We start from the raw sequence: 25,436 nt of genomic DNA, 5'->3' as shown, positions 1-25,436 counted from the left end.
AGAGCAAATGGATCCGGTAGGTCGATTTGGTAGATTTGGTGCAATTTGCAGTGGGGTCAAGCAGTCGGGCCCGACGTGACGGACGTGTCCGGACGCCCCATGTCCGTCACATATTTGGGCTGAATTTGAGAGGTGCCGGTTATCCCGGGCGTTTGAGACGTCTGTCTGGTTTGAAATTTCGTGACCGATGACCGGATGACCCGCCCAAGCGTATGAAGCGGGTTTGGGATGCCCGCTCAACTGTTGTGCCTGCAGTTTAATGGAACCTGGGTTCCCTGTTTTTTCTTTTTCTTTTAAAGACAGCCTTGCCCGGACTGTTGGTCAGTGGTCCGGCTACAAACATGAGGACTTTTGTCTTGCACGAGTGACGAGTTTACCAACCTAGTTGTCACACGGGTGACGCATGCAGAGGATCACGACCCCCGTCCACCCACCCACCCACCCGGTCAGCCACCACCACCTCCTCGTGTTCTTCCGTTCCGTTCCGTTCCCGAGGAGGAGTGGAGTGGCGAACATCGCATATCCCCGGACGCAGAGCCAAAAGCGAATCCACCCCGCTTCCCCTGCTTTCCTCCCTCGCCTCCCTAATTTTAGCAGCATGGAGGGCGCCGAGCGATCCATGGGGGCCGCTGATTAAATGAGGCCAGCAGATCGCGGTGCGCCCCCCGTCTCCGTCTTCGTCGCCGCCCCCGTCTCCGTCTCCGTCGCGGTCTTCGTCTCCTCCTTCGTCGCCGCCGTCGTCGTCGTCGTCTCCCCCGAGGTGAGACCCGCTCCGCCATCTCTGTTCCTCGACATCCCGCCCAGACCCAGTACGGCCCCTCCCTCCCCTTTTCCGGCTCTGAGATATGGAGGAGCGGCAGGCAGCGGCGAGCGAGATTTGTTTTTCGTTGGATTTGGCTGGCGCCTGCCGATTTGCGAAGGGATTCGGTCAGAGCCACCAATCGGAGGGAGTCGCTAGGTGGCGGCGTGTAGTGTAGGGTAAGGCGGTCTCTCTTTTGCTTCTGAATGATGGTAACATGGGGTGGGGATGCAGATTGGTTGGACACCAAATTGGGCATACAGATGAGATGATCCTCATGGGCAGGGGTGTGGCATTTCAGTTTGATCTGGGCAACAGGGGCTTGCCATCTTACTTGTGTGCTGCTAATAGAAATAGTTGTGAGTTTTCCGCATCGCGGTCACCCATCAGGTATATAGGAGGGAGCACCAGACTGCAAGGGGTCCTAGTTGTTTTGGAATCTTAAATACTCCAAAAACGTCCTATATTATGGGACGGAGGGAGTACTTGTTTGTGTGGTTGATAGACAGGGGTAGCTATGCTGTTGAAAATACACGAGCACTTAGATCATGCTTGTTGGGGTTTTCTGGCAAGAATGCTGTGACAATAGATGATGCTGGTTCTGCTCTGGTGTTATGCTGCACTTTCATTTTCTTCCTTATTTGGTTGATGCAAATGCTGAAATGCAATAGCGGCTCGTTTATCTTGGCATATAAGTATCAATTTCACGGCTCCATGTCTTGTCGTACATGTATATGAATGTGTGCATTTAAAGAACAAGTCAGTTGGGTCACAAATTCACAAGAGTCTGTGTGTAGCTGTAACTCATCCCCATTCTACTTCGTAGACTGACAATCTTACCTGTATGTTTATTTTGTCTAAGTTATTATGTTGCTTCCTGTACCACTTTCTTCTCCTTGTTTACTTATTTTCTGTTCTCTTGCATAATGCAGGTTGCATTCAGCTTCCGATATTGCCGTGTTCCCCAGGAAGAGAGAGTACTTGGGGCACTCTCCTATGCTTCTCCGAGACTTGCTCATTTCTTTCCTTGCCAATGAAACAAGACAGTCGCATGGCGGGAAACTCGGTGAATCTGCCTCATGCAACTAGAAGAAGAAGTACTTTGGCTTTCAAGTTCCTGATACCCTTCGTTCTAGTTCTTTCAGTTTCTGTTATTGCTGTCACCCAGTACTTCCAAAGTATCTCCTACTTTCTGCGGCCGCTGTGGGACACACCACCAAAGCCCTTCACCCGTATCCCGCACTACTATGCCCCTAATATGTCCATGCACCAGCTGTGTCAGCTCCATGGCTGGGGCATCCTCTCCTCCCCTCGCCGTGTCTTTGATGCTGTTCTCTTCAGCAATGAGCTCGATGTTCTGGAAATCCGCTACCATGAGCTCTTTCCATATGTTGACAGGTTTGTCATCCTTGAGGCGAATGCTACCTTCACTGGCATCCCAAAGTCACTCACCTTCTTTGAAAACCTCAACCGTTTCGCATTTGCTAGCTCAAAGATTGTCTATGACATGCTTCCCATTGGAGAGTTGGATCCTGATTCTCGCCGAATGCCCTTCCTTGTAGAAGCTGGTCACCGCCGTGCACTTAACAACCTGCTAAAAAGATCAGGCATTGCTGTGGGGGATGTCTTGATCATGGCTGATGCCGATGAGATCCCCAGTCCTGAAACCGTGCAGTTGCTGAAGTGGTGTGATGGAATACCGCCAATCATGCATCTCGAGCTAAAAAACTATATGTACTCCTTTGAATATCATGTGGATCAAAACAGCTGGAGAACGACAGCGCATGTGTTCACCGAGCGGACCAAGTATCAACACTCCCGCCAGACCGACCTGATGCTGGCCGACGCGGGCTGGCACTGCAGCTTCTGCTTCAGGGAGATCAAGGAGTTTGCTTTCAAGATGAAGGCATACAGCCATGCAGACCGGGTGAAACATGACATTTTCCTGAACCCGGACAGGATCCAGAGAGTCATATGCAATGGGGATAACATTTTTGACATGCTGCCTGAGGAGTACACGTTTAGTGATCTCTTCAAGAAGATGGGGCCTATACCGAGGTCAGCGTCCGCTGTTCATCTTCCATCCTATTTGATCAGGAACGCGGACAGCTACAGGTTCTTACTTCCTGGTGGGTGCTTGAGACCGGGCTAAATCAGAAGTGTCTTGTAACTTGTTAGCCAACAGTATTACTTTTAGATGCAATGTTGTTGTTACTGTGGAAATAGGTGTCTTTGTTTGATGTGGAGCAGTAATAGTTTTAGATAGGATGGTAGAAACTTTCTGTCTGTGTGTGTGTGTGTGTTCAAGGAACCATGTGAACTTCAGCTTAGAATTCACCTAAGGTGATACAAAGGTAAAATAGCGACAGGGATCGCCGCCCTTTTGGGTTCATCCTGATGAGCAGGAAGCACATCAATGATGTAATTTGTTCTTGATCTAAATAAGGAGAGAATGATGCCATTGTCTTCTCTACTGGAATCAATGGAACAGGCTACAAAATGCAGAGATACAGAGTTAGCTGCTCTTTTTCGATTATATACTCTGCATCGTTTGCATGCTAATCTATGCCTAGTGTTACTTGAACTTTTTTAAATAACATTCCCTCATGGACAAATGTTTACTTACAGTCTAAACCCATAGGTTTCCCTCTCAAAATAAGAGCATCTAACTAAATAATTTACATTTAGTTGTAATCAGATATATAGGAAGTCTTTTTTTTTCCCCTGCCATTGGTGTACTATTTATGTTTTCCTTAACCTAGAACACGAAAAGCCTATTTTACTCCCTTAAAGTATTGGCATGAGCACTTCACCCCGTCATCTCCGAGGCTTGGAACTGTAAATGGAAAATCAGGAGAAAATGTAGCGATGAGCTGGACAACATAATACAGGAACAAACATAACAAAAAACTATACACGTGCTAACCGCTTTGCATAATTATTATTCAGTAATTTTCGGCAGAGAGTTTCATTTGATTTTCAGATCATCAATGTCATCAAGCTTGTGCTTCCTGATGATCATACCCACCCATGTTAGCTTCTGGTATATAACATGGCTCTATGTAAAATTTGATCTGTTTGCAGCTTGTCAACACTTTCTTCAAGCTGCCCAAAAGTTGCTGGGAAATAAAACTTTATTGATCATTTAAACCTCGAAAAGGAACATGTGTAATAAAATATAAGAAAATCATTCAGCTTGATCCCCTTCCAGATATTTCTGTCATCCGCTCTTTCCCTCTATAGGATCTGATACATTGTTACTATTTCGTTGACATGTCATGTTTCTTTCTTTCCACTTCCTTTAATATACGTCGCATTATCACTCGCTGTTTAGTATAGTATAGACATGACTTCATGACAGTCTTTAGCATGGAAAAGTATTGCATTGTGCAAAAGTTGATGCAAAACCAGGACTTCATTTATCTGATGTGCATTGTGCAACAACTTCAATTTGTTAAAGCTTTAAGATGCCTGCATTTCTATCCATGTGATGTACTCTCCACATATTAAATGATGCATATCTTCCATCAAGTCTCAATAGTGCTTTTGAAGGTACAACACATCTTTGCATCTTCTAGATATAATTGCATCAATACTCACTTTCTTCTACATAGTTTTTCTTTTCTTTAATATGGTCTGCTCATCCATGGCTATAAGAAGAGAAGCCTCTAACCTATTTGGATCTGCACCGCCTCTCCTCTCCGCCAGCTTCATACATGGAGGCTCTCAAGGTCAAGATGCCAGACTTGTGCTTGCTCTTGCTCATGGCACTCCTGTTGCTTCCTGGTAAGCCTTGCCTGGAATAATTATCCGAACAATATATAACACTTTCTCAGTAGTCTATTCTTTTTGATGCTGCTGTGCAAAATGATGTTCTTATTTTTACTGAAGGGTCTGAAGGTAATACCTGCGCGACGGTCAGCCGGACCTACATTACTCTCTTATGTGTGCGTGATACGTGCGTCAAGCACTGCCACAGCAAGGGCTACACAGGAGGGAAGTGCGTGATCACCTCCTTGGAACCTCGCATGTTAGTCTGCTTCTGCATGAAACCCTGCTGATGATGCTTCTGAAGCGGTAATGTTTTTGTGTGTGTGTTTAAGGAACTATATTTGTGAACTTCTATGTCGTATTTGCTATGATGAGCAGATCAACACAGAGTTCACCTAAAGCGATGTAATAAAGGTAATATTGTGATGGAGTTCTCGGCCCTTTTGGGTTCATTCTGATTAGCAGCTACAGATGCAGAGATAGATATATAGCTGTGTTTGTGATGCGATTATATCTTCTGGAGTGTTTGCATGTGAATCTATCTCCAGTGTTTGACATCGTTAAATTTATCCGGATAATGTGTTCTAGCACAGTGTTTGACAAAAAGAAGAAAGCAAAACATTGAAAACAGTTGGTGCTAGCTCTGTCAGCTTCCTCTTTGGCCCCCAGAGAAGCGAGAGATCTTTCTCACTGAAGATGGTATCCACCTCAGACCGAGAGTCTCAAGTCTGTTCCTCTCTGCATTGCTTTCATAGTTCTGTAGGCCTTTTTTGGGCCATAACAACTGCAACGTTTGCCGTGGTATCATCATGATCTCAAGCATGCTGCAAAGCCGTGCTGTGGCATTTTGCAGTGAACGTTCGTTCTAGACATAACTTCTCTGATTTGATTATATCCTCTGCATTGTTTGCATGTTAATCCATGTCTGATGTCACTTGAACATTGAAAGAACAATCTCCAATGGACAAACATTGCAGCCTAAACACATAACTCCCTCCCTCAAAATAAGAACATCTAACTAAATAGTTCTATTTCAGTACATTTATAATCATATTCCATAAATATATTGTTTCCCCCCTTAAATTATTGTCATTAGCACTTCACCCCTAATCTTTGTCTGTGGCTTGGAATAGTAAATGGAAAATCAGGAGAAAACGTATTGATGACCTGGACAACAGAATACACAGTAACAACTAAAAACCACAAATACTATACAAGCTCTAGCCGCTTTAGATAATTATTATTTAATAATAAACAAACCAAATGGGTCAACTCTATCTAGACCAAAAATTTCAGCATCTGCCAATGTACAACACGTAGTTGCATCATCCCTATGTTTGTTTTCATTCCATAAAGTCTCAAAAGTGCTTTGAAGGCGCAACACATCTTTGCATCATCCAGATAGAACTGCATCTTCTAGACATACTTTTTCTTTTCTTTTCACATGGTCTGCGCATCCACGACTATAAGAAGAGAAGGCGTAAACACATTTGGATCTGCACCGTCTCCTCTCATCTAGCTTCATTTCCTCTCTGGGTGCTTATACCTCGAGACATGGCGGTCCTCCAGGCCAAGATGCCAGCCTTGTGCTTGCTCTTGCTCATGGCACTGCTGTTGTTTCCTGGTAAGCCTTGACCGGAATAACTATCTGAGAACTATAACATCTTCTCGGTGTCCTATTCTTTTCTTTGATGCCGCGGAGCAAAATGAGATGTCCTTATTTTTACTGCAGGATCTGAAGGCAAGACTTGCTCGGAGGTCAGCAGGACCTACACTCCTCTCTTATGTGGGGATGACACATGTGCTACTCACTGCCACAAGGAGGGCTTCCCTGGATCGAAGTGTGTGATCACCTCCTTCGACCCTCCCTTTTCAATCTGCCTCTGCAAGAAACCTTGCTAATGATGCTTGTGGAGCAGTAATATATCGTTTGTGTGTTTAATTTACTATGTATGTAGACTTTTATGTTGTATTTGCTGTGATGAGCAGATCAACATAGAATTCACACAAGGCAACATAACAAAGGTGAAATTGCGATAGAGTTCGCGGCCCTTTGTGTTCTATCCTGATGAGCAGCCACAAATGCAGAGATAGATATAGCTGTTGTGATGCGATTATATCTTATGGAGTGTCTGCATGTGAATCTACCTCTAGTGTTTGACATGGTCAAATTATCCGGATAATGTGTGTTAGATGTATGTTTCTGTATGATCGACAAGCTGAAATGCTCAACGTACACCGTACATGGTAATTGCAAATCATGGTTAACTGTGTCTGGTGAGTTTGTGCAATGAATTTGTAGTTGGTGCTGGATGTGCTTGATAGTCTAAAAGAACCAAGCAGCTAGATGTCGGTGTTCCCCCTCCGAGTCTTTACTAGACGTGAAGCTATAATCTGAAAGCTATCTAACCACCAAGCAAGCAGCTATCCCTTGATTCTAATACTTTTATCAGGATTTTAAGCGTGCTGATCAATAGAATAAGAGCTCCTTCAATAGGATTTAAAGCGTGCCGGTAAATAGAATAAGAGCTCCATCAGCGTCTCAACCAAGCCTGTAAGATCATGGTGTTATTCTCTTGGTTCAATTCTTTGTAAGCATGAACAATTGGACACTAGAGTTTGCTCAAAACTACTGAGATTTCATCTCCTCTGGTATGAACAGACTTGCTTCATGTATATTATAAACTTTGTGTAAACCAATTAATAAAGTCTTCTAGTTTTTTGTACAACGGAGAGCTATAAAATTTGAAATAAGAAGAAAGAAAAACATGAAGACAGTTGGTGCTAGCTCTGTCAGCTTCCTCTTCGGCCTGGATCCCGGAGCGGCGGAAGCGACGTTCGGCCTGGATCCCGGGGGGTGGCGGCGGGTGAAGTTCAGGTGGCCCTCGACAGCATGGTGTGGTGGCGCCCAAGTCCAAGGCAGAGCTGCTCCAGCGGTCTAGTGGCTTTGGCTCCGGTTGGTTTGGCTCAGTGACGGTGATGAGCAGGAGAGGGATCCTTCCCGGCGGCTCTCGGGTTTTGGCGGGGTGGGGTGGTGGCCTTCCCCCCAGGCTCCAGCGGTTGTGCACGCCGGCAGTGGCCAGAGCGTCAGGGCTCCCGCGATGATAGTGCTGTTGTGGGTGGTCGCCGGATCTGGGCGGCCAGATCTGGGGCTTTGAAGGTGGTCTGGCCGGTGCGCAGGTTGTCGATTGGAATCTTGGGGCAGATCCCGGTGAAGATATTGTCTTAGGTCGATGGCCAGAGCCGGTGATGGTGACGCCCTGGGCGCCGTCTCCTTCTTGAAGGCATCATCAAGGTGAAGCTCCCACCTCCTTCCATTACCTCCAGAGGAAAGCCTTGATCAGTCGATCGGATGATGGCGGCGCTCATATGTCGTTCCCCCCTTGGGGCATCATTATTGGAGGTGTTCATCGGTTGAGGGACCGGTGGATGGTTTCAATGGTGGAGCAGCGTTGAATGTGATGCATCGACGACATGGAGTCTCGGCGGGCGTGGCGCAGCAGGGTCACGGTGATGGATGCATGATGATGGACGCGCGTAGGGAGGTCGCATTGTCTGGCGGCGTCGACGACAGGCCTGGCAAGGTCAATACGTTGATACCAGTTCTGAAGATGGATCGGCGGAAGACGGTGGCGGCAACCTCTAGAGTATGCGCATGCGGTGCCCGCTGAGAGTCCAATGGACCGGTTTGTGCCCCCGACCGCCGTTGGGCGGATTTGTTGAGGCCTCCGGATTTAGATGATCGGCGTTGGTGTAAGGTCTAGGCAGGCGACTCCGATCATGTGCACCTCCTTCATCAAGTTGATAAGAGTAGCGACAAATGTTGCCAGGACGGTGGCTCCAGACTAATTGATGCATTACTTTGTAAGGCTTTGTTGAATAATTAATAAAAGAAATGGTTGTATGCATCGCTCGATGCAGAGGCCAGGGGTTATCCTCCTTTTCTAAAAAAATGGGTCAGCTCTATCTAGACCAAAAATTTCAGCATCTGCCAATGTATACAACACAGAGCTGCATCATCCCTATGTTTGTATTCATCCGTAAAAGTCTCAAGGTTGCTTTGAACTTTGAAGATGCAACACACCATTGCATTATCCAGATAGAAATGCATCTTCAAGATATAATTGCATCATACTCTCTGTTTTGTACATAGTATTTTTATATGGTCTGGCCATCCATGACTATAAGAAGAGAAGGCACTAACCTATTTGAATCCGCACCGTCTCCTCTCCGCTAGCTTCCTTTCTACCTTGGGTGTTTATTCTTAAAGACATGGAGGTCTCCAAGATCAAGATGCCAGGCTTGTGCTTGCTGCTGCTCATGCCACTCCTGTTGCTTCCTGGTAAGCTTTTACCTGAAGAATATAACGGTCTATCAGTGTTCTATTCTTTGATGCTGCTAAGCAAAATGGTGTCCTTATTTTGACTGCAGGATCTGAATCTGGCGATTATTGCAAGGTGTTCAGCAAGACCTACACTACTTTTCACTGCGCGGACAATCCATGCGCTGGGCACTGCCGCAATGAGGGCTTCCCTCGTGGGTGGTGTGAGTTCGTCTCCTTAGAACCTCTCGCCTTAGTCTGCTTCTGCAGGAAACCCTGCTGATGATGCTTGTGAAGTAATAACACTGTTGTGTGTTTGTAAGGAAGTGTATATGTGAACTTCTATGTCGTATTTGCCGTGACGAGCAGATTAGCATAGAATTCACCTAAGTCAGTATAATAAAGGTGAAGTTGCAATAGTCTGCCTCCCTTTTGGGTTCATCCTGATGAGCAGGAGTCACATTAAGCTCTTGATGGTCCTCTCTGCTGATGAAACCTGTTCTTGGTCTGAATAAGGAGAGACTGATGCCTTTGTCTCTTATGTTATTGGAATCAACAGAGAATGCTACAAATGCAGAGGTATGGACATAGCTGCTGTGACATGATTATGTCTACTCGATTGTTTGTATGTGAATCCATCTCTAGTGTTACTTGAACATCCAAAGACCAATCTCCAGTAGACAAAAACATTAAAAGTATTTTGATCTGGTTATGATTATCTATTGTACAGTGAGATCATGCCACACTGTTTTCCTTCACCCGGTACAGCGATTAGCTCTTCAACCCCTAATCTTTGTGTGAGGCACGGAGCAGTAAAGGGAAAATCAGGAGGAAATGTATCCTTGAAGGACAAGAGAAAAGAAAAGCACAGAAACAAAATAATAGCACAAAAGGATTCTAAGTAAATTGTTGTATAAATAGAAAAACAGAAACTGTACAAGTCCTGGCCACTCTGATTAATAACATTGATAACAACAACAACAATAATAATACTTGAATTTATTAATATTATGAATACATTCGAGTACACTACAACATTAATTTCTTAACCCAGACTTAATTATGTTGTCTTGTTCTTCGTTTCCAGACCATCCATACCTATGACAAGAGATCACTTACACTTTACTCCGCATATTCGGTTTAAATTTATCAACATTTACAATGCCAAATAAATACATTATGAAAATATATTCCATAATGGATCTAATTATATTGATTTGGTATTGCGAATGTTGGTATTTTTTTCTATAATCTTTATCAAACTTTATAAAATTTGACTCAAGGCAAATTTAAGATGCAAAGTAAAAAGAAACAGAGAGAGTATATTTGGATCCTCATCATCTGGCTTTCTCCGCGCTCGCTATGCGGTGTTTATTCTGGGAGGTATGGGGGGTCTTCAAAGTGCTTATGCTTCCTCAAGTCCATCCATCCATCCACTGGTCAAATGAAGAGTTTGTGAGAGGAGTATAAGCTGCCCCCAGAAGTTGCTGCTGGCAAATCAAAGAAATAAAACCGCGTGTTCCAGCTATATTAATTGGGACTGTCTATTCAACAATTGACTGATTTGTATTTGGTTATCATTCAAATTTTCCAACCAATAATCTGTTGACAGCTGTATGTCTGTTTTTACAGAAGAAAACGGATCGGGCTGTATTTGTGACCCGGTAAGCAACTAACAGCGACAAAAAGGTTGAACCAGTCGCCCTACTGTCCTTTCCTTGACCCGTCAAAAGCACCTGACAGGTTTACACTGTACAAATGCATAAGGTTACACCGAGCAAAATGCATAAGGGGGTAAAATTACAGAGTAAAATCACATTGGGACTAGCATATCAAATTACACAGTAATTAAGTGTAAAATTACAGTTTAACTAGCAACAGATTACAGTATACATTATGGGGAAAATTACACTGCAGAAAATGGAAAAATAGGATTACAGTGAAACTACCATACAAATTACACATAAAATTATCAGTCAAATTACACAATACAGACATGGGTAAAATTACACCGGGGGAATTACATTGTAACTAATGTGTAATTACATTGTAACTACTGTGTACTAACATTGTAACTACCATACAAAATACACAGTAATTATCAGTCAACTTACTGTGTAAAAAATGGCATTTGAATTACAGTGTAGATATGGGTAAAATTACACTGTAAAAAAGGTGTAAGGTTATAGTGTAACTACCATACAAATTACACAGTAATTATCAGTCAAATTACTGAGTAAAAAAAGGCATCAGATTACAATGCAGGTATGGGTAAATTTACACTGTAAAAAAGGTGCAGGATTACAGTGTAACTACCATACAAAATTACACAGTAATTATCAGTCAAATTACTGTGTAACTATGGGTAAATTTACACTGTAAAAAAGGGCATTCGAATTACAGTGTAGATATGGGTAAATTTCCACTTCCCGTTCGAATTACAGTGTAGATATGGGTAAATTTACACTGTAAGAAAGGAATAGGATTACAATGTAACTACCATACAAAATTACACAATGGTTATAGGATTACAGTGTAACTACCATACAAATTTCACACTAAGTATCACTCAGTAATAAGGGCATTTAGATTACAGTTCATATAGGGTAAATTTACAGTGTAGGTACCATACAAATGACCCAATGATTAACGAAAGAGAAAAAAAGACTTACAACATTCCTTCTGCCAGCAGATGATAATTTTCTCTTCAGGTACTTTACTTTCTGATCAAGAAACAAAAAACATAAAATCATCAAACCAACATATGAAAAAATATGGAATAAAAACATCAAACTCTTCATCATCACCAGAAACATGAAAAAATGGCTTACATTATTCAGATAGAAATTGTAAAGTGCTTTATCAAACTCTTCATCATCACCAGAACAACCCTGCAAAAGGAAAAAAATATATAAGAAAACAATAACAAAAATTAATAAAAAAAGAAAAATATAAAAGAAAATGAAAATGAAAATGGAAAGAAGATAAGAAGACAAATAATAACTCCCAAAGACATAGCATTAGAACCATCATCAGCAAAATCATTAGGCACATAAGGGTCTCTCAAAGAATCAGCACTCTCGACTGAAGAAACTAAGGGAACATCCTTGCGAGAGACTTTCCGCAGTCTACCCATTGAGATACTACCTGAAAAACAATAGAGAGAAAAAATGGGCCTCAAAATATACATAAGAGAAATTACAGGCTAACTAGCTTACAAATTACACAATAAATACGGGAGAAATTACAGTGTAAAAACGCATCAGATTACAGTGTAACTAGCATACAAATTACACAGTTACAGTGCAAAAGCGCAACATATTACAATGCAAAGGCAGCAAGCTTGTGAATTGGATGCAGGCGACAAAACAACCTTCAGCAGAAAACGTGATGTATAGATATTTTACAAGCCTCACGCCACTAGATACAGCAGTGATGGTGATATTGAACAAACTAGGAAGACAAAATCTCAGAGTTATTAGCAGAACCAAAATTGACAGACAAATTCCCAAAGAACCTTTGAAGTAGTAATTCACAGAAGCAAGAGCATCTGCTACCAAAAACATATGACTAGTTTACTGGGTCTTACTCGCAGATCAAGCATCAGCCACCACACATGAGTGGTCAAAAAGCACCACAAAGGTTTCACAAAAATCAAGACTGCACAAACTTATCCATCGAGTGCTTAGTAAGGTTCAGAAAATAGATGAACAAAAGTCATGGGATCATTCAGATTTCAACAAAAACATCAAAGACTGCAGGGCTGCACAACAAACAGGGGTGAACTGCGAGGCCACTCGTGCATAAATCATAGGGTGACTAGCATGCAAATTACACAAATAAAATACGGGAGAAATTACGGTGCAAAAACGCATCAGATTACAGTGTAACTAGAATACAAATTACACAGTTATTATGGGGTAAAAAATACTGTGCAAAATCGCGACAGATTACAGTGTAAATGGAATATGATTACAGTGTAACTACCACACAAATTACACAGTAAAAAATCAGTCAAATTACTGTGTAAAAAGGGGGCATCGGACTACGGAGTAAACATCGGTCGAACTAGACAGTAAATCATGGGATAGGATTACACTATAATTTCACAGAAATTATCGGTCAAATTACTATGTAATTTACGGTATAACTACCACCCAAAACTACATAGTAATTACCGGTGAAAAATACTGTGTGATGCACAACAGGGTAGCTACATGAAGAGACTGTAGGGGAAATTGATAAAAAGACAAGCTATCCCCACGGTAATTAGAGGGAAAAAGCTTACACAGTGACAAGGTTCAGGCTATAAAACGAGAAACACTGAAACACTTAAAACTGCAGAGAGGCTCTATATAGGAACTGTAGACCAACTCTGAAAAAAATCTCAGTTACACTAATTTACAGTATAACAAAACCCTACCACACCTACCTCCACATCAACAGTGACAAGGTTATGCTGAGCGCGAAATCACTGAACTCGATCCTTCAGAGTTCAACATCTACTGGATCCACCCCTCAAAACTAAACCCTACCACACCTACCTCCACATCAACAGCAAGGGAAATCTAGCGTTCTACGCCTACCTCCACATCAAACAGCCACAACACTGCCTCCAAAAAATGTCCTATGGGATCCTAACCAGGAGGAATTTGGCCTCCGTCCACAGCAGGAAAAGGAAGACATGGCGGACTGCGCATGGCACGCTGCAACCTCCGACGCCACAACCACGACAAACACCATGGCAAACAAACTCTGCGGATCCACAAAATCCCCTAGATCTGAGACTACACGGCCACGAAACCACGGGCAAGAGACGAGGAAACGAAACAAAGATGACCAAAATTCAGAGCCTACAGTGGCTACAAACCAGAACTCGGAATTCAGAGACAGGAGCTATAGGATCCACCACTAAAACATAAATGCCTACTACGCCTACTTCCACATCAACTCTAGGACACATAAAAATACACATCAACAATAACAACCTAACTGGGGAGGGCACAGGATTTGGACTGCATCCACAAGAAAAACACAAGACCACGGCATGACACATAAGGTAGCAGTGACCCTGTACAGGACAAAATGCAGTGAGCATATATGTGAACTAAAAAAGGGTGAGAAAAATGCACAGCAGAACTTTATGCACATAAATCTGCAGACCCTTGATATTATGTACACTCATATCATGGTGGAAATACATAAAAACAAGCATGTAATTCAGGAAAAGTGCAGAACAAAAATGAACAAAAAATACATAGGGATGATCAGTAAGCCACCGGGATGAACAACAGCGGACAAAAACGACACAAACATCACAAAATTCAGGCGCTCTAGCCACAACTCGAACTACAGACACAAGCTACAGGATCCGCAGCTGAAAACTAACACCAACTACGCGTACCTCCACAACATCTGCAGGAAAAACTATCCTCTACGCATACCTACACATCAACAACTAGAACCCTAAGGCGGGCGCTCCTCCACATCTGCAGGAACACACACACCTCGGGCATGGAGACTACGTGCGGCACACTGCAAGCTCCTACCAGAAATTCACGCGTGCACAAAACACACACACATCACGGGCATGGAGAACACCGCGCCAGAAACATACACATCCCGCGGATCCACTAGTAGAAAACAGAGCTTTGGTCACAGGACAGTATTCACATTAGTCCCGGTTCAGTCACGAACCCCGTTAAACATTTTCAAAATCCTCAAAAACCTAACAGAAAAAAAAGTTACGGGGCTTTTAAGATCTAGAGTGGAAAAAATCGAAAAAAATTTAAACTATGGTCAAACAATGGTCAAACTAATTATTCTAGAATATTAGTGTTACTAAATAATTATTTCAGTTATTTTGAATTTTGGTCAAATTTGGTCAAACTGTGGTCAAACTGTGGTCAAACAATGGTCAAACTAATTATTCAAGAAATATTAGTGTTACTAAATAATTATTGTTTTTTTAAATAATAGTTTCAAACTCAAACAGTGAAATGTTGTCACTTCATGCTCAAGCAAAATTCCTGAGGGTTAATAGGATTGACATCTTACTATTGTCAGGAAAACAATAAGTGCAAACTTGAAAACGAGGGAGAATAGAACCCGGAAGTTAAGCGTGCTCAGGCTGGGGGAGTGGGAGGATGGGTGACCGTTCGGGAAGTTAGATGATTTGGAATGATGAGGGGTGATTAGAGATTAGAGGATAAATTGAGCAGTGATGAGGGGTGATGATTAGAGATTAGAGGTTAAAATAATTCAGAAATTTGAAAATAAAAAAAATTCAAAAAAATTTCATAAAATTTCCTTTAGTCCCGGTTGGTGTTACCAACCGGGACTAAAGGTGGAGCTCCACGTGGCCGCGGCCTTTAGTCCCGGTTCGTGTAAGAACCAGGACTAAAGGGGAGAGGCATTAGTAACGACCCTTTAATCCCGGTTCAATGAACCGGGACTAAAGGGCCTTACCAACCGGGACAAAAGCCCCTTTTTCTACTAGTGATCCGTGAACCCAAAAATCACCCTGGAACTACATGGCCACGAAAAGCAAGCACAAAAGCGCGAGAAGACAGGCAACAAACCAGCGCAGCCGCGGGCGACGAGAACGAAGAGGATGCCGTCAAAATCCTGGGGCGGATGAACTCCAAATCGCCATGAACACGGGGAATCGCCTCGAGGAATCACCTCGCCCTCCGCCGCCACTCGAGCTCTCACTCCCTCTACCTTATCCAAATGAGAAAGGGGAACGACACCCCGCTCCAAATTCAAAAGGGACAAAAACCTACCGTGCCCACCGGTTCGGCCGGGTCAAGGAAAAACGGGCGGATGGAGAAAACCGCGCCCGATAAACAAAAGCGACCCGAAAACCAGCACAAAAGAGCAGGACCGAGCGCGAATCTCGACGTGAGATCAAACGGACAGAAATTCGAACGTCAGCGAATTACAAAACAGCCGACTGTAAATTAGCAAAACCGTATTAATTACACTCAAGTTTTATACATCTGGGCTTTAAATGTTTCATATATGTTAATAATGTGTTGGTTGCTTTGGCTACCACCATCGCCACCACTAATAATAATAAATAAATAAATAAACAAATTTCATTACAACACATTATTAATTGCATCACCCAGACAAAATCACATCATCATCTTATCTTTGTTTTTGATCATCCATGGTTATGACAAGAGATTGCTCGTATACATTTTTTTTTTTTTGAAAAGGAGGATTGCCCCCAGATTGCTCGTGTACTTGGATCCACATTATCTCGTTTTCTCTGCTCTCGCTAACCGGTGTTTATTCTGGGAGCTCTTTTAAGATGGTCCAAATTGGTATGAGCCGTTAATTAGGAGAGATTCAATGGCTAGTATTACTCTTACCTCTCATGATCAGGTAAGATGCTACAAGTGATTCTGTGGGGCTAATATGGACTTTGTATTCCTACGAATAAGGAAGTAAATTATCCCTTCATTAAATCTGCAAGTAAATAAGGAAATTTATAGTAATGCTAGTTAATGTGCGTTGCCTCCGTTCCAAGTTTATTTTCAATCACAATTACATTATTAATCTGCCCTCACTGAATGTTGTGCTGTGCATTGGAAAGCAATCTGCTGGGAATTTACTGAAAATATATGGACCATTTAAAGCCCACACGCAGAAAAGATATGGGGGCAGCTCATACTCCTCTCACGCACTCCTCATTTGACCAGAATAAACATTTTGGATTATGCAGCAGTAAATGCATCGTACTCACCTTTTCTCTCTTATTTTGTAAGGTTTCATCATCCATGGCTAGCTATAAGAAGAGACGGCACTCGCGTGTTTGGATCTGCGCCTTCTCCTAGCCCCTTCCTTCCTTCCTTCCCTCCTCCCTTCATTCCTTGGAGACATGGCGATGGCGGCGCCCAAGCTCAAGGTGCCAGGCCTGTGCCTGCTGCTGCTGATCATGCCACTCCTCTTGCTCCCTGGTAAGCCTTGCGCCCTTGCCTGAAGGAAATTCATCCATCTGGAGAACATGGCACATCCTGAGCAGATGTTACTGTCGATCCATACCCCATTTCATTGTGCAAAGAAGAAGAAAGGAAATCTGATGATGTTATGCTGTCCTTTTTTCCTTTACCTGCAGGATGTCAAGGGGCGACTTGCAGGGAGCCGAGCAAGACCTATACTGCTCCCAACTGCGCGACCGGCCGATGCGTGGAGCACTGCCAAATGGAGGGCTTCCGCGGCGGGGTGTGCGAGGGGAACTACTTCGACCCCTACAAGATAGTCTGCTTCTGCAACAAAAACTGCTGAGCAGCCAGCGATGGCGCATTGCTTCCGGGGGTGTAATAAGATGTTTGCCAAGGCGAGCCGTCGTCGATGCGCCATTCACACAAGTTGAAGCTGTAACAAGTTTCATCTGTACCAATTTTATTTTCAACTGCTCGTCTCCCGGTTCGAGATTGGTCGAGTATTTGACAAAAAACTACCACATTAGGGGTATCCGTCCCACAGAACTATCACTTTCAAAAAAGTGACTAATAACTACCGAAAATTTCAAATTTTGTGGCAAAAAACTATCAAGTCGTGTTGATCGTCTATTTAGCCGTTTTAACCGCTTAACTGACAGGGATGGCCCACATGGCAGGCCGACGGCGGCCCTAACGGCTAACGGACGCCCGCTCACGGCCGTTAGTGGCCCGGCTCGGTCGGAACCAGCCAGGGGCTAGGTCAAAACCGACCGGCCGGCCGACCGAGCGAACCATCTCTCACTCACTCCTCTCCCTGAGCTCTCTTCTTCCTCTGTTTCCTCCGGCGACTGCGACGCGGCGGCGCGAGGATGCCTTCCTGGCCCAACAGCAACGAGACATCCGACGCCGACGATGACGAGTACATGGATGAGTACAGCAGCATGCAAATGGAGTATTTTGTAAGTGAGCTCACTCTGTTCTCTCCTATGCTAGGGTTAGGGTTAGGGTTTGAGCTCACTCTGCTCTTCCATGTAGTTCTTATGTGTGAGGTGTTGTGGCTGATATATATGGGGTTGGTACTGCAGCAAACTCCTGACACGGTGATAGATCCAAGTTTCAGTGGGCTTGTGGTTGAATCTGACCGTAAGTGCATCATGCACAGGCAGAGACCAGGCAGGTTTGTGGCATTTGAAGGGACTGACACTGGAAGGAGATTCATTGGATGTGCTACTACGGTAAGAGCAACTATTGTTAGTGGTTTTCATGTGTAGATTAATTTGGTGGTACATAGTGCAAACAACATTGATATTCTTGTTGTTTCAGTATCTGTTTACTGAAAACTGAAGTACAAAGCTGGTGTGGTGTTCATGTGTTAGCTAAATCTATGATAGGAACTGAATCTAGGCAACATCTAAAATTGGTCTAACTGAATTTCTTTGTTACTGCATTCAGACAAACATTGATATGTATGTATGAATTCTGTAACTGAATTTTACTGGATTTAGTTATCATTAATATTTTACTGCATTTTCAGGATGGTGTGAACTGTGGTGTTCTGGAGTGGGTAGATGCCCCTTGGCCAGTAATTCTGCAGAGGTGTTTAACCAAGCTGTGGGATATGTATCATGAGGAGAACCTTGGTAGAGTCCAAGACAAAGAAGCTCATGAGATAGAGGTTGAGAAACTGAAGAAGGAGCTGGATTCTCTTGCCAATCAGTACAGTCAGCTTGTGGATGATGTATCCAAGCTGTTTGATTACCAGGATGGGCAGAAATCCCATGACATGGATTACACAAGCCATGAACTTAAGGAGAAGAAGCATCAGCTTGAGGAGCAGGCAAAGATTGAGGTTCAAATGGAGAAGCTTAAGCTGAAGAAAGAACAGAGGTGCATCCTGCAGAGTCAAGCTGATATCATTCAAAACACCAGGAAGGCCATGAAGGAGATACAAGTGGAGAGAGACCTCCTTAAAGAAGAGAAGAAGAAGCTGGAGCATGTCATTTCTGAGCTACTGAAGGTTGGTCATGGGTCCAAGGAAAAGCTGGACAAGATCAAACAAGTTGTCATGGAGGAGTGATTTTTTAGGCATGGTTGGTAAGTAAATATGAGGCCTCTATATATAACTGGCCTAGCAATGAAGGAGTCTGATGCAAATATGCATCTCATCTGATGCAAATATGCATCTCAATACTAATATTAGCTAATGAACTGCCTAAGCCTAAGAACTGCCTATGGTTTCAGATCATTTTGGTTGTGGTGTGGGGTGCTGTTATGGCCCTGATCTGTAATGCTCTAAGATGATGTTATCTTTAATGCCCTGATGCTAAGTTAAGAACCTTATTATCTAAGCCTGCTACAGTTTCTATCTGTCTTTTTTATCCTACCTGCAATATGGTCGTGAGAAGTTTGTTGTAACATTTCACAGATTGCACAAACTTGGTAACACTGAACAAAGGTAGGTAGTTCACATAGGAGGCACCATAGGTAGCATTACATAGATAGCACATAGGAGTTCACTAAACAATACTTGCTAAAACTGAAGATTACTGACACTGACGAAACTGACATAGGTAGTTCAATTGACGAAACTGACATAGGTAGTTCAACTACTGATGAAACTGAATCTGAAACTTATAGTTTCAGATTCACTTAGTTGTTTGTCCTGCTAAGCGTCTGGATCGTCGTACCTCTTGCTTCAGTTGGGTGGGATTTGGCTGCACCTCCACCTCCTCTTCCTCTTCGTCTTCATCGATGATGATGATGGGAGGAGGACGGCGGCGAGCCTGCACAGCTGGCTGTGCGACGATCTGTAGGTCGTCGTCGTCTTCCTGCACCTCTGCTGCGTTTGCATTTGATGTAGCTTGTGCTGGAGCGACATAGCGGTGGTCTGCCCACCGCTGCCTCTGCCCAGCATCGCCGGAGTCGGCCTCCTTCATTGCCCATAGGAGAATGTCGATGGGCATGACCACCTTACCTGGGTTTCCATAGCGCTGCTCCATGCGCTGCTTCTCCTCGCTAGTCGCCTTCTTCCTCACTTCCTCTACTGCATCTACCAGCCCAATAGCGCTGGTGTACCTCATGGCGACCTTCATGTAGTCGAGGAAGAGTTCTTGGTCGCCGCGTGCTGAACCAAGAAGCATGGCAACCCATCCCTTGCCAGTTGGGAATGGGTTTAGCCATGGGTCTAGGGAAGGGGAAGAGGAAGAACCAGCCATGGGTCTGGGGAAGGGGAAGGGGAAGAGTAGTTGTGGGTGCTGCAGAAGTGAGGTGGGGGAGTTAAGTGGGGGGAGGTGTTGTGTGGCAGTGGAGTAGTAATAGTGAGGAGATTTTACTAGTCTTTACAGGTGGTAGATGTGCTGTATTTAATGTTCACAGTTTCAGTGTGTTGAAACTTGTGATAATTTGCTGCCATTTCTCATCGGGAAAGTGAAAGTTAGGTTGGAATGTAACCAAATTTAGAAACATTCAGCAGTGCTTAGATAGCATGATCCTTAACCAGATTCAGACATAGACAGAGACGAAACATTCAGTACCACGCATGAAAACGCATAAAACATAGATAGTTCGAGCTGATTTAAGCAAACATAGTACTAATACAGACGACGAAGATGACGAGAATTTGCTGCTGCATCTCCATTGTTGCATGCTCTCTCACTCTGCAGACGACGAAGATGACGCCGCTCTGAACATTCAGAAGTAACAACAATAAGTGCACGCAAATGCAGTATAAAGGAAGAAATAAGTTCAGAGACATACATAAACAGAAAACACAGAGCATGCAGAGAACATGCAGAGAACATGCAGAGAACTAATCCTCTCTTCCTTCGAACGCAGCCAACATCCTAGTCCACCGAGTCCTTGTTACTTGGAATAGATGGAAGCTTGCCCTGTCTCTTGCCCACCAGATGACAAGGTCATCCGTGATGTGCGTTCCTTCTGGGAACGCCTCATTGAACTACTTGACATCGTTGGCGTTGCGTTCTGCCATAATCCTGGCAGCCAGTCTCTGCCGTCGCTCCAGTGCGTGCGCTCTGCGATTGGCCCTCGCAGCAGCCCTATCAACCTCCTCATGGTCATCCACTAGCTCTCCTAATGCTGGATCCATCTCTGGCTGAACTAGGGTCCGCGTGCTTCCGCGGCGGCTAGGTTTAGGGTTAGGGGAAAGAGGTTGTAGGATCGCTGCGTCTTTTGTAGACAGAATGGCAGGCTTGGGAGGGGGGCAGAGAGATCCAATAACCGAGCCCAGTGCCAAGCCCAAAATAATAAAGCATAACAGGGCAGCAGGCCCATCTTAGACAATTTCAGTTTCAGACAAGTTCAGACAAGTGCAGAAACTAAGTTCAGAAGCTAAGTTCAGAAACTAAGTTCAGAAAAGTTCAGAAACTAAGTTCAGACTTACCATTAGTTACCACTTGCATAGAAGTAGCCCTTCAATTTGGAGCTTGGATACCTCTTCCTTTTGGTCCCTGCCAAACCTTGTGCAGAAGTTGTGGCAGATCTTGGTGCACTGAAACCAGAATTTCTCCCTCTACCTGCAGGCCTGCCCCTTCTGGATGTACCAACAGGGGCTGGTGCTGATGCAGAAGGTCCTGGAGCAGAATGTGATGCTCTATTTGCTGTTGCAGCAGGTCCTGGAGTAGGATTGGCTCTTCTTCCAGTTGTAGCATGGCCTTGAGCTGGTGCAGCTGGTGTATCTGCATAAACTGCCCTATTTTCCCGCATTCAAGAACCAGGACACATTTAGTGAGGTAAATACCATGGAAAAAGGAAACTTGTAAGTCATGTAATTACCTGATGTTTGTTTTTCCTCATCTGAAGCTTAGGCCTCAGAGCCTTCTGGCAACTTGTATACTTGTGTCCTTCTAGCCCACAGTTACTACATGTTATAGTCCCCATCCTACTACTATCTCTTGGACCTGGAACTTCAAACTGCCCTTTCCTCCTTGCAGTTTGTTTTTTCCCTGCCTTTTCTTTAAAAACAGGAGGCTCAATGTCTGGTGTGTTTGATTGAGGCCAGCAATCTGGACCAGGGACAGGGTATATAATTTCTTTGTATGTCTCAAAATATAATGTCTTCTTGAAAAATTCACTAACATAGTCCTCAGGATGCAGTTTTTGCTTTGTCATTGCAGATATGGCATGACTGCAAGGCACTCCTGACATGTTCCATCTTTTGCAATCACAGGTATATTTTTCCATGTCAACACAATATTGTTTTTCTTTGCTGGTAACTTGCCATATTGTTTCACCTGCTCTATCAGCCTGGCAATACTTGGCATATTTCTTGTTCTCTTCTAAAATCTCTGCATAGTTGGGTGTGATTGTTCACCTGCTAATCTGTAACTTCTCTCTGGTCTGCTGCCTCTTGATCATCTGCTTGGTCCTAATCCCTTCAAACATTGTCCTTATAGGCTTAGCCCTAACATCCAGTATCATCTTGTTGAACACTTCACTCAGGTTGTTCACCACTATATCTGTTTTGCATGTATGATCCATAGCAAACCTAGCCCAAGCAGAAGCATCAATCTTTTTTAGCCATTTCCAAGCATCCTCACACTGTGCTTTCAAATCTGCCATCCCTAATTCATGACCATGTTTTGTGTAAGAGTAGCTAGCCTGGTCCACACATTTCTTTAGTTCCTGCCCCCTAAATCCAGCTGCTTGGAAATTTGCATATATGTGCCTAAGACAGTACCTTTGAGGTGAAGGGGATACCTCATTTATTGCCTTAAGCAAGCCCTGTGCATTAACCAATTAGTAATGCACATGATCAAACTTAAATAATTCCAGTAGGTACTAAAACCACATTGATCAAACATATTTGTGCATAAGACACTAACCTTTTGCCTGTCAGATATGATGGTGTATGTTCCAAACTTGTTGCCACTACCAATGCAACATCTCAACTGAGTTAAAAACCAAGTCCAACTCTCTCCATCTTCCTTGTCAACCACACCAAAAGCTATGGGGTAGATGTTGTTGTTGCCATCCCTTCCTGTGGCTGCAAGTATTTGTTGTCCAGTGGTTAACTTGATGAAGCATCCATCAAGACCTGGATTAAGTGACAAATTAGCTACAGCATAGAACTACCTAATTAATAACAGTTAAATCTTCAAAAATTACCTATAAATGGTCTGCAACCATTAAGGAAACCTTCCTTTGAAGCTGCTAAACAGTAGAAAAGATACTTGAATCTAGGAGTAGGTGCTGGGTTTTCTGGATCTTCAAATGTTGTCACTATACACCTGCTCCCAGGGTTTGTATCAAGAACAGCTTGAAGATAATCTCTTAACCTCAAATACTGCTGCTTGTGATCACCTTGCACCACATCAACAGCCTTCCTCCTTGCCCTATATGCCACACTCCTTGACACATCCACTGAAAACTTGGTCTTTGTCTTTTTAATTAATGCATCCACAGGAGATCTAATGTCTTCTCTCAATGCTTCCTGTACTGATCTGGACAACCACTTTGTAGTAACCTTTGTGGACTCTGCACATGCTCCACAAGTGTGCACAATATCACACTTCTTGATGCAGAAAGTTTTCTCATGAGCTATTTTAGAGGCAGTGATATAAAAATCACATCCTTGTGCTCTCTCTGAGCACCAAACAATAATCCTATCTGGGGCATTTCTATGGTATTGAAAGTTCCTCAATGTCCTAATGTGAAAATCCCTAAGTGCATCTCTGTACTCATAAACACTGGTGAAGCACAATCCCTTACAAAACTGTTCTTCTGGGTTTGGTAGTTTGGGATTGAACCATACCCTTTCCTTCAACTTCATATTCCTTCTCTTCCTACCACTTGGTAGTTTATAGGATCCTTCAGGCTCATCTTCTTCATCACTAATGCCATAATCACCAGGAAAACATTTTTCATCAGCTTCAGGCAACCAATCTGGTTTTTCCATTTTCTCAGCCTCATTGTGTGATCTAATTGTTGGACCAGGATTTCTCACTGGCTTTAGTTTCTGTGCCATTGGTCTATCCTCATCATCAGATGAAGAAACTGCTTGCAGTTGCAGTTCCACACTGTTGCCATCTGAATCAGACAGAAATTCTGATATATCAGTGTCACCTTCAAAATGATTGAGGTCGGCTTCTCTCTGAAGAACACTTTTCTTAAGCTCTTCCTTTCTGTCTTTGCTTGTATCCATCAACTTAGTGCAACTTTGTTGGGTGTTAATGCAATGATCAACAAAATAATAATCTCTGTTTTCATCTGCATTACACAGCTCATTTGCTCTCACAACTCTTATGTTCACACTCTTTTCATTTAAAGAGTGGAGCAACATCTGCTGCACATCATCTTCAAAAGATATTTTCTCTAAGCCTTCTATCCCTTTATGAGCATCACTAACATAGTACATATAATCATCAGAGCAGCAACCCTCACTCCTAATAAGAGATACCAGAGTCCCAAATGATATGTCTGACTGGTACATGTTTCTAACAACAGAATCTCTGCCTTCTAAATGGAACCAAATTCCCCATTTTGGGTCATCAATACTAGACAAAAATGGAATGAATTATTATAAAGAATGCACACTGCTAAAGTTTCTAACAATTTGCAATTACTCTGTTATCATACATTAGGGAAATTGACCTAAAATACATCCTGTCAATAAAACTGAAAAAGAAGAAGATATGTTGTACCTGCCGCCTCCCGCACGAGGAAGCTTGCGCCGGCCACGAGGTGCACTTCTTGTCGTCGTCGATGCTGGAGCCGCCGCCAACTCCTGGGATGGCTCGTCGGTGGTCGAGCCGCCGCCGCCGCCAACTCCAGATTCAGGCTGTTGCGCCGCAAAGCTACAGCTGCTAGAGCTGCCTAGCCACGTATCGACCTCCGAAAGGTCGACGCGGCCCCCAACTACGTCAGGAGGTTGGCCGCCGAACAAATTGCCGTCGGGGTTTGGATCCACGCCGCCATTACCACCGCCGCCAGAGGAGAGAGCTCGGGGAGAGAGATGGTTCGCTCGGTCGGCCGGCCGGTCGGTCGTTTTGACCTAGCCCCTGGCTGGTTCCGACCGAGCCGGGCCACTAACGGCCGCGAGCGGGCGTCCGTTAGCCGTTAGGGCCGCCGTCGACCTGCCATGTGGGTCATCCCTGTCAGTTAAGCGGTTAAAACGGCTAAATAGACGATCAACACGACTTGGTAGTTTTTTGCCACAAAATTTGAAATTTTCGGTAGTTATTAGTCACTTTTTTGAAAGTTGTAGTTCTGTGGGACGGATACCCCTAATGTGGTAGTTTTTTGTCAAATACTCAGATTGGTCAGCTTGCGGAAATGGATCGTGTCGTGTGTTCCTGTTGTTTTCATTTCGTTCCTGTTGAAAAAGAATTTCTATCCTTTGCATATTAAGAGCCTAAATCTGCATATTTCTTCTGAATATTAATAGCCTAAATCTGCATATTTCTTCCTATATCCTTTGCCTGAAAAACAACATCTATCTGATTTCAATAATATACAGATGACACTCTGCGTTCTTCCTCAGAAGTGTTCTATTCTTGTTCTCTGAGTGTACAAGGCTGCCGTGCACTTCCACGCTTGGTTCGCCGGTGCGGCTCGCCGAGACGAGGGACCGGTCCTT

The 25,436-nt window shown here is 43.7% G+C and overlaps 4 protein-coding genes and 1 long non-coding RNA gene across 5 annotated transcripts; 4 read left to right on the top strand and 1 right to left on the bottom strand.

The window, feature by feature from the left end:
- The first annotated feature begins 388 nt into the window (after nucleotides 1–388).
- On the top strand, nucleotides 389–3,266 carry LOC109736375 (uncharacterized). The gene is made up of 2 exons (XM_020295597.4): nucleotides 389–760; nucleotides 1,732–3,266. Exon 2 carries the CDS (start codon nucleotides 1,833–1,835, stop codon nucleotides 2,949–2,951), a length of 1,119 nt encoding a protein of 372 aa, XP_020151186.1. The 5' UTR covers nucleotides 389–760; nucleotides 1,732–1,832; the 3' UTR covers nucleotides 2,952–3,266.
- Nucleotides 3,267–4,459: 1,193 nt separating this feature from the next.
- On the top strand, nucleotides 4,460–6,609 carry LOC109736383 (uncharacterized). The gene is made up of 3 exons (XM_045228341.1): nucleotides 4,460–4,594; nucleotides 4,691–6,194; nucleotides 6,303–6,609. The coding sequence occupies exons 1-2, from the start codon at nucleotides 4,516–4,518 to the stop codon at nucleotides 4,858–4,860; spliced, it is 249 nt and encodes an 82-aa protein (XP_045084276.1). The 5' UTR covers nucleotides 4,460–4,515; the 3' UTR covers nucleotides 4,861–6,194; nucleotides 6,303–6,609.
- Nucleotides 6,610–8,580: 1,971 nt separating this feature from the next.
- On the top strand, nucleotides 8,581–9,432 carry LOC109736390 (uncharacterized). Its single transcript, XR_012184067.1, has 2 exons — nucleotides 8,581–8,912; nucleotides 9,002–9,432. It is a non-coding gene; the product is annotated as an uncharacterized lncRNA (long non-coding RNA).
- An 8,232-nt stretch (nucleotides 9,433–17,664) lies between these two features.
- On the top strand, nucleotides 17,665–19,188 carry LOC109736384 (uncharacterized). Its single transcript, XM_045228119.2, has 3 exons — nucleotides 17,665–17,802; nucleotides 17,929–18,078; nucleotides 18,378–19,188. The coding sequence occupies exons 1-3, from the start codon at nucleotides 17,713–17,715 to the stop codon at nucleotides 18,918–18,920; spliced, it is 783 nt and encodes a 260-aa protein (XP_045084054.1). The 5' UTR covers nucleotides 17,665–17,712; the 3' UTR covers nucleotides 18,921–19,188.
- A 3,004-nt stretch (nucleotides 19,189–22,192) lies between these two features.
- On the bottom strand, nucleotides 22,193–24,775 carry LOC141022551 (uncharacterized). Its single transcript, XM_073498812.1, has 3 exons — nucleotides 24,720–24,775; nucleotides 22,967–24,354; nucleotides 22,193–22,805 (listed from the first exon to the last, which is right to left on the bottom strand). The coding sequence occupies exons 1-3, from the start codon at nucleotides 24,773–24,775 to the stop codon at nucleotides 22,564–22,566; spliced, it is 1,686 nt and encodes a 561-aa protein (XP_073354913.1). The 3' UTR covers nucleotides 22,193–22,563.
- Nucleotides 24,776–25,436: the final 661 nt, after the last annotated feature.

Source organism: Aegilops tauschii, chromosome 5, assembly GCF_002575655.3.
Source record: "Aegilops tauschii subsp. strangulata cultivar AL8/78 chromosome 5, Aet v6.0, whole genome shotgun sequence".
NCBI lineage: Eukaryota > Viridiplantae > Streptophyta > Magnoliopsida > Poales > Poaceae > Aegilops > Aegilops tauschii.
The sequence above is the reverse complement of the archived record's forward strand: the minus strand, read 5'-3'. Positions and strand labels throughout refer to the sequence as shown.